The sequence below is a fragment of the Numida meleagris genome, chromosome 13 (genome assembly GCF_002078875.1).
Source record: "Numida meleagris isolate 19003 breed g44 Domestic line chromosome 13, NumMel1.0, whole genome shotgun sequence".
In the NCBI taxonomy this organism is placed as follows: Eukaryota; Metazoa; Chordata; class Aves; order Galliformes; family Numididae; genus Numida; species Numida meleagris.
In genome coordinates, this window is record NC_034421.1 from 13,655,068 (window position 1) to 13,663,804 (window position 8,737).

Genomic DNA, 8,737 nt, shown 5'->3' on the forward strand with positions numbered 1-8,737 from the left:
GATAGATGAAGGGATGAAGGAAAAGATGAAGGGATGGAGGGATAGATACAGGGATGGAGGGCTGGACAGAGGGACGGATGCAAGAACAGACAGATGGTCGGATGTAGGGAGGTATAGATGCATGGAGAATCATAGAATCGTAGATTCATAGCATGGCTTGGGTTGGAAGGGACCTCAAAGATCATCTGGTTCCAGAAGGATGGAGGGATGGATGCAGGAACTGATGAATGGAGGGAGAAATAAATGGATGAATGGATGGATGCAGGGACAGAAGGCTGGATGGACAAAAGAATGGATGGACTTATGGGTGTTTGCTCTGTCTCTCTCCCCACCAGGACACTGGCAAAAGGCAATCCCTGTGCTGAACCCTCTTGGCTGGTAGCCTTGGCAGCCCCCAACACAGAGATGCTCAGTGGGGACAATCCAGCATCCAGGCGAGCTGCAGGTGCCTGCACTGAGGGAAGGGCAGCATGCCTTCACTGCCCCACTTCTTCCTGTCTTGCCCAGCTCTGCGCCCACTCAGCAACTCCAGTATGAGGCCCAGCTCCCCAAACTGGAAGGAATGGGTTTAGCTGCAGTGTTTAGCCCTTACCCATTATGCAGCTCCATAGGATTCAGTGGGACAAGCTCAGCTGGCTGCCACCCAGCCAAGCCCTGGGGACGCTGATGTAACTGCCAGGATCTGGCCGCCTCCATTATTTATAAGGCAGGTCGGGTTTCGTGCTGGCAGTGGGAGAGTGTTTAGGGGGAGGATGTGCACACACACGCACATACACACACACACACATAATCTCACCCTGCAACTGGAAGCGCCGTGTCCCTGCAGTGTGCACCTGCCCCTGTCCCATGTGCAAAGGGAGGACAGCAGCCATGGGGGCAATGGTGTGGGGGGCTGGGGGGGCTGGGGACTGCTGGCACTCAGGTGTGTCCCAGGGACAGAGCAGCCTCGGCCAACCCAATCCTGCCCAGCAGGTGACAAGTGTAGGAGAATGGGCTGGAGGGATCAGTGAGCAGGTACGTGTGGGTCTGCGGCCTTTTCTATGTCACGAATCTGTCCTCCAGTGACCCTGGTGAGATGCTGGGGGTCCTTCCCCCTGCGATGCCGTGTCCCCGTAGGGATGACCCCACGGGAACAGTCACCCAGCAGCAGCCCCTGCATGGGCAGCGGGTAGTAGTCCACTCATCTCCCACCCTTGCTACACACATGTGTTCCTGGAGGCCGCTGGGCTCGGTTCCCATAGCGGTGGCTCTCGGGCCGAGCATCCCTGGGCCCACCGGACCATGGGTACCAAAGCTGGACCGCAGTGCGCAGGGTGCCGTCGCCGCGGCAACCGCGGTCGCCTAGCGATGGCTGTCTCCCGGTAACCCGTCGCCTAGCGATGGGGGATTTTTCACAGCTCTGGATGAAGAGATGCGGGTTATTTTTAGCCCGCCTGCAAATCAATAGGCAGCTCCATTCGCTGCCGGAGAGGATGCACGTGCCAGGGCCGCCGTGCCGGGTCCTGCTTTGGGGGCTGACGATGATGGGGACAGCCTGGGGACACCGCCCTTGGTGCAGCCCTACTGCCCCCCCGTGGGGTTCAGCCCCCTGTGGTCCCCATCTGGGGTGCAATCCACTCCAGGTCTCGAAGCCAGGTGAGGGTGGGCGAGGGCAGGACCCAGAGGTGGGGACCCTCATCCTGCCACGGGGACCCTCCCCTGGCCATGGGGAACCCCATTCTGCTGCAGAGAGCCTCACCCACTTCTGGAATCCTCATCCTGCCCTGGGAACCTTCTCTCACTGGTGGAGACCCAACCCCAACACGGGGTCCCTCGCATGGCCATGGAGACCCTCACCCAGCTCAGGGGCCTCTCGTCCTTACATGGGGGACCCTCACCTGGCCATGGGGTCCATCATTGTGCCGCAGGGACCCTCACTCAGCTGCTAGGGTCCTGCCCCACTGTGGGGACCCTTGGCATGCAGTTCCCTTCCTGACGTCCCCCAGGACACTAGGAAGGGACAGGGACACACATGGGGCTGGGGACCAGGACCCTCAGTGTTTTGGGATCCAGTGAGGCTGGGCACCAACGTGAGGCCTCTCGAGCTATTTTTTGGGGATGGTGTGGGTGCCTGACGCAGCCGCAGATCCCACGGGTGCTCTTGGCTCAGTGGGAGCCGCTCCCCACGCAGCCGCAGCTTTGGGAGGGGATGGGGAACCCCAGCCTCTGAGCAGCCCTTTGGGGTCAGGCCCCAGCCCCCTCCCCACTGAGAAGCCCCTGCAGCTCCCAGCCCATCCCACAGCCCCTCTGCCTCTCCTGGAGGGTTTCTGCCCACCCTACAGCACCGTACCCTATGCCGGTGTACGGGCAGAGCTGAGGCGGGATCAGGCCCCGAGCTGCCGACCCCAAATCCCTGCTGGGAGGGGGCGGGGGCGGGGGGGATGCAGAGCTGTGCCCGCAGTCACAAGAGGGCACTGCGAGCCCACAGCATCCCGGCCCCGGGGCTCCGAGCGACCCGGGGACCCCCAGCCACCCGGGAAGAGGGGGTCGGGCAGCCAACCCCACGGGGGTGACAGTGGCAGGGTGTCCCCAGAGTGGGGACGTGTGGCCCCACATGGCTGTGGAGGAGGTGGCTGCGTGGTGGCCCCTGCAGCAGGTGGGTGGTTGGGGTTGGGGGGACTGTGGCACCGTGTCACTATCATGGGGGGACAGAAGGGACCCTGGAGGTGGCTCAGGGTGACAGCTCAGAGACACGGCCTGGGGGCACGGCCAGGGGACGTGTGGCCGTGGGCAGAGCTCTTGGGCCAAGACATTTCAGTTGGTGGCATCTCTGGCTGTCCCCAGGGATGCTTCACCCCACCCGGGCTTGCTGAGTGATGAGTGGCCTGGGGCTGTGAGTGCAGCACAGCGCTTTGTTTCTTCCCAGTTCAGCCCAGTTCAGCCCAGTTCGGCCCAGTATGGGCCCATTTGAGCTCATTTCAGCCCAGTTCAGGCCCAGTTCAACACATTTCAGCCCGGTTCAGCCCACTTCAGGCCCAGCTCTGGGAGGTCGGTGGGCAGTGGCGCTGACCCCGCTGCCTTTGTCCATCTCCAGCAGCATCCACCCGCTCCCGGCCTTAATTTTCCACGGATTCCATCAGATTGACTTCTTTCAGTGTCATTTCATGGCCGGAGGGCTCTGAATCCCGCTCCCCCCCTCCTCGTGCCCGGCCCCCTCCTCCTCCCCTCCTTTCTCTTTCTTTCTGCCATCCAAATTTACAATCCCTCATTTCCATTCCGCTCCACCCTCTCTCCGGGGACTTTGTTCTCCGCCTGTATCATCGCATCGCAATTGTTCCGTGTTTATTTCAAACATTTTGGCGGGCTGTCACTCGATGGAAACTTAATTAATTGCAGGGTTTGTGAGCCCGGCACAATGGTGTCTGAAGGGAAAATAAAATAAAATGCCATAATTGGGAGCAGCTTGCGGATGAAGGGGAGATGGAGGGGATGCAGATGCGAGGCTGGCGGCCGGATGCTGATAGAGGCTGGGCGAACTGGGGGAAAACCCTTCCAAAGAACGACTTGGGGATGGGAGTGGGGGTCCCAGAGCGTGTCCTGGGAGCCAGGCCCAGGTCACCCCCAGGCTGTGGCCCCTTCTCAAGAAAATCCCCTCTGTGGGGAGGCAGTGGGGGCTCCCCGGGTCATGGGGGGACGTGGGGATGGGATAACCCCTGTCACCCCCCTACGTCCCGGGGTCCCCCGGAGGTGGCGAACCGATCCCCGCTCCCCGCGTGGGATGCTCAGGGAGGAGGTTTGAGGGGAAAGGGGGGGAACAGCCCCGCCCCTCGGCTCGTATTGGCTAAAAGTTTGGGGGCGCGGCGCTGATTGGCCCCCCCGGTTCCCACCCCCCCAAATTCCCCAGCGCGCTGCGTTCCGCGGCCACGGCCGGGGCCGCCGCCGCCTCCGCCGCCCCCGGGGCCGCCGCCGCTGCCGGGAGCCCGGAGCCCCGGAGCGGCCATGCGGGCTCTGTGGGCTCTGTGCCTCGCCGGGCTGGCCGCTGCCCTCGGCAGCTTCTCGGCGGACCAGTGCAGCTGGAGGGGGAGGTAAGCTCCGGGATGCGTGGGGCTCCGGGATGCGATCGGCTCATCCCGATCCCGATCCCAATCTCCGTTCCGATCCCGATCTCAGTTCCGACCCCAATCCCGGTCCAGGTGGCAAAGAGAGCTCCGAGCATCCTCTGAGGCTGAGTCCTCGGCTCTTCCCCTGCGTCAGTTTCCCCGCTCGAATCGGCACCCCAAAAAGCTGCCCTCAGCCTGGGGGGGCCCAGAGCTGCCTCTCCACATCCTTCCCCCCCCCCCCCACTCACTCGTGGGTTCCTCCATCCTTCTCCCCACGCGGTGCCCCCGCTCCCTACAGCCCCGCGGTTCGGAATGGCTGCCGAGGCCCTAAAACTCTCCCTGAGACCCCAAAATTCTCCCCGGGGCCTTTTCCCACCCCGGAAAGGCGCCGAACTCGGGAACAAAGAGCGGGGGCCCGGCAGGAGGGGCTGCGGCGGGGCCACGGGGCCGCGCAGCCGCCAGCGCCTCGGCCCGGACAAAGCGGCCGCCCCCGCTCCCCCGACCCTAAAGGCGGCCCCGCTTCCCCCGGCTCGCTGCGTGCCGGTCCCGGCGCCAAGCAGCGGCAAAACGCCGCGCTGGGAACGCGAGAACCCGAATCCCAAAAGAGCAGGGAGCGGGGTGACCCCTCCCCCCGTCCCAGCTCCCAACACCCGAAATTTCCCCCTAGAAAGGGCAAAGGGAATGGGGTGGATTTGGGGGCGAGGAGGGCGAAAGCGCGCAGAAAACATCCCCAAATCGCCAAACTGCACCCCCAAAGCCGAGGCGTCGAGGCGTCAGGTCTCTAGCATTTCTCTTTGGGGTTTCCACGCTCCATCCCGCACCCATCTGCGGACACCTCGGGTGGGTCAGATTTTGGGGTCCGCGCTCGGGGTCCCGCTGACCTCATCCCCGGTGCCTTGCAGCGGCTTGTCGCAGGAGGCGGGCAGCGTGGAGCAGCTCACCCTGCGCTGCGCCGAGGGCTCCCTGGAGTGGCTGTACCCCACGGGAGCCCTCCGCCTCCGCCTGGCCCCCCGCCTGCCCCCCGCCACCACCGCCGATGGCCGCGACCCCCGACACGTCACCGCCTGCCTGCAGCCCGCCGGCACCTTCCGGGGGGCTCAGCTCTACCTGGAACGGGACGGGGAGCTGGAGCTGCTGCTGCCCGAGGCGGAGGCGGCCCCGCGGCCTCGCGTGCGGTGTTTCAGCTGGCCTCCCCACGAGCAGGTGGCCCTGTTCCTGCAGGCCACCCCGCAGCGCGACATCAGTCGCCGCATCGCCTCCTTCCGCTACGAGCTGCGGGGGGACTGGCTCGCCCGGCCCGCGCTGCCCGCCGAAGGTGAGAACGCCTTCGGGTGCTTCAAGTGGGAAAATCCCAAGAAAAGGGGGATTTCTGTCCCCTCGTGGTGTGGGCACGCTGCGGTGACAACGGTGCTTGGCTATTGCAGGGGCGTGCCGGCCGTGCAACGACACCGAGCTCCTGATGGCCATTTGCACTAGTGACTTTGGTGAGTGCATCCTTGGGCTCGGGGGGAAGGAGGGAAAAAAAGCGGGGTGCAGTAGAGGTGGAGTGATGGGACAGCTCTGCTCCGAGAGCCCTGTGTTGTCCTCACCCAGCCCCTGGCATGGCCACAGTGCCCCGTGCAGCTCTCATATGTCATGGCCCCATTCTGCATCCATATGGGGCCAAGCATTCCCCTTCATTCTGCTGCTCCATCAGCCTGTGATGGGTCCCCAGGGATGCTGGGGGATGGGAATGGGAATGGTGATGGGAATGGGAATGGGAACAGGAATCAGGGTGGGAATGGGGAAAAGAAACAAGAATGGGGAATGGGAATGGGGACAGAGATGAGGATAATGATGGAAACGGGGATGGGGATGGAGACAGGAATGGGGAAAAGGAACAAGAATGGGGAACAGGAAAGGGGACAGGAAAGGGGAGTGGGAATGGGAATAAGGAACTGGGATAGGCGTGGGAATGAGGTTTGAGACAGAGAAGGGAAGAGGATAGGGATGGGGATAGAAATGGGGATGAGGAAGGGGATGGAGTCGGGGAAGGAGACAAAGATGAGGATGTGAGGATAGGGATAAGAAAGAGGAAGGGCATGGGAACAGGGATGAGGATGGGGATGGGGATGAGGATGGAGACAGAGATGGGGATGGAGACACAGACGGGGTGGGCACACACTCATCCCTCTCTCTTCCTTCCCCCGCAGTGGTCCGCGGAACCATCCACAGCGTCTCCAACGACGCGGAGCTTCAGGAATCTGTCATCGGGGTGAGCGCCATCCGCATCCACCGCCAGAAATTCCCCCTCTTCCAAACGGGGGGGCGGCCAGGGCGGGCGGCGGGCAGCATCCGCACCCCTCTGCGCTGTGGGGTGCGGCCGGGCCCCGGCACCTTCCTCTTCACGGGGTGGCTGCACTTTGGAGAGGCATGGCTCAGCTGCGCGCCCCGCTACAAAGACTTCCAGCGCATCTACGAGGGCGCCCGGCGCAGGAGGCAGAACCCCTGCGAGTTCCCCGTGGACTGAGCAGCTCGGGGCGGGCGGCCCCCGATTTGGGGGCTGGGAGCACCCCTGCTTGAGAGACACTGGAAAATGTGTTTATCTCAGCGCCTTCCCACTGCCTGCTCTGGGGGCATCGCCGCGCGGAGGGGGCTGAGCGCTGTCTGCAGGGACAGGCACATAGGGATGCGGGAGCACGGCGGGTGGGGACGGCCCTGAGAAAATCCTGCGGGATGGGATGGGATTTTCACGGTGCACGGCCCTGGGGGGCTGCAGCAGGGGGCTCCGGGCTGGGGGTCCTGGGGTCCGAGGGGTCATGGCAGGTGTGGGGACGCTGCAGGGCACGAAGAGAGCGGTGGCACAGCGCAGTGGTGTGAGGAGATGGACTGGCAGTGTTGGGGGTGGAAGGGGGAATGCGGTGATGGAGAGCCGTGTCCTGGCCCTAAGGGTGACAGGGGACACGGGTGGAGTGGGAGAGGAGGAGGAGCGAGGCTGAAGGAGCGAGGCTGAGGGGGGAGCAGAAGTGGCACGGAGGGTCCCCGGACAGAACCAAAGTGCTGAGCGCAGGATGGGGACGGGAGCAGGGAGAGGTGGGGCTGTGCCACCGGCCACGTGGGGACACCACGGGGACACCACAGGGACGTGGCTCCCCAGTGGCTCCCCAGTCCCACCACACCAGGGCAGGGGGGGATTTCGGACCGTTGAGGGTGGGGGGGGCATCGTATGTGCACTAAAGTTATAACGATACCAAATTTGTGATTTTCCTTTTTTTTTATATATATATATATATATAAACTAAGCTGTATTTGTCGTGGTCGTGGCCTTCTTTAACCGAGCGGTGACGGAGCATCGCAGTGCACGGCTGCGAACACCCATGGGAATACACAGATGCGTGTAGATACATATTGCTATTTCCAAATTGCTCTTCCCGGGGTCGGCCCCCCCGTGTTGCTGCTGTCAGCACCGATCTCATCAGAGCCCACAGCCACAAGGCCCCATTGTGCCCAGCCCAGCCCTGGAGCTCCTCTTCCCCATCCACAAACCGCTCCCGATGAGCGCTGCTGGATTTGGAGCTTAATTAAAAGAAGGGCGTGTGGATAAAACGATGGGATCTGCCTGCGAGAGCGCAGCTGTGCGGATGGTGCAGGGCACGTTATGGTTTTCCTCGACGATTTTATGCTGTTGTTTGGGGCTGAGCTGGGACTGGGGGGGTGGGACAGAGCCCCCGAATGGGGGGCAGATTGGGAAGGAGTGGGAAATCTGGAGGAGGGAGGTGGAAAAGCAATAAACGAGCGCGGACAAAGGGCCCCGCGCTGCCCACGCGATCCCGGCTCCTGTGACCCCGGCGCATTCCTCTCGCTGAAATTATTGCATGTAATGCTCCGAGCATCCGGCGGCTTTCTGTGCAGCGGCCCAATCCCTTGTTTTTCTCCCAGTCTGTTTATTTGGCCAAATCAGATCGTTCCGCTGCAGCGGAAAAGGCTGCGGCGCTGCTTTCTGTGCAGCGCGGATTTTCGGTGATGTTTTCGGTGCCCTCTGCCCCGGGTCGGGGCCGCCCGCCCCTGCTTCCCCACGGTGCTGGGCCGTGGCTTCCTACGGGAGGTGCCGCGCTGCCACCACCTCTGTGTGTTGGGGACGGAGATGATGAGCTGGGTTTTGGGGATGGCACCATGGTCCTGGCATCCCCGTCTTCTCAGCATCCCCCCCCCCCGAAGCCCACCCGCAGCCAAATGGCCTCTTGGCACCGAGCAGAGGGCAGAGCTGCAGTGAGCGGGCTCAATCCCGTTCACGTTTCCTCTGCAGGATGGAAAACAAGGTGAGAGGCACCGTGGTGGCGAGGACGGACAAGGGACGGCAGCGTGGCATGGGGCTTTGTGCCAACCGGGCACAGGACGGCGGGCTGGAGGTGATGGCTGTCCCTCTTGTACCACTGGCTGAGCCAGCTGAGGGGCCTGGGGACAACACACAAGCCGATCCCCCTACACGACCCAGTGCCCCAGTACACGGGATGCCCTGGGGACCTCATGGCCACCGCAGTCCAGGAGCCCTTTGGGCAAAATACTGTGGGATGGCACCCGCGGGGCGTCCCCAGGGTCCCTGTCACTGTCCCCACCGCACAAAGGGAGCGGCCGTTTCGCGCCACTTTCTCCTCCCCAGCCCTTTTCTACACCCCCCC

The 8,737-nt window shown here is 63.2% G+C and overlaps 1 protein-coding gene across 1 annotated transcript; it reads left to right on the forward strand.

The window, feature by feature from the left end:
• On the forward strand, positions 3,927-7,329 carry METRN (meteorin, glial cell differentiation regulator). Its single transcript, XM_021411421.1, has 4 exons — positions 3,927-4,064; positions 4,982-5,394; positions 5,504-5,563; positions 6,272-7,329. The coding sequence occupies exons 1-4, from the start codon at positions 3,979-3,981 to the stop codon at positions 6,586-6,588; spliced, it is 876 nt and encodes a 291-aa protein (XP_021267096.1). The 5' UTR covers positions 3,927-3,978; the 3' UTR covers positions 6,589-7,329.

What these genes read in the sequence shown, in the direction of transcription:
- METRN (XM_021411421.1), top strand. Translation starts at nt 3,979, where the DNA reads ATGCGGGCTCTGTGGGCTCTGTGCCTCGCCGGGCTGGCCGCTGCCCTC. An exon ending in CAGTGCAGCTGGAGGGGGAG is followed by an intron (nt 4,065 to 4,981) that starts GTAAGCTCCGGG and finishes GGTGCCTTGCAG; the next exon opens with CGGCTTGTCGCAGGAGGCGG. An exon ending in CATTTGCACTAGTGACTTTG is followed by an intron (nt 5,564 to 6,271) that starts GTGAGTGCATCC and finishes CTTCCCCCGCAG; the next exon opens with TGGTCCGCGGAACCATCCAC.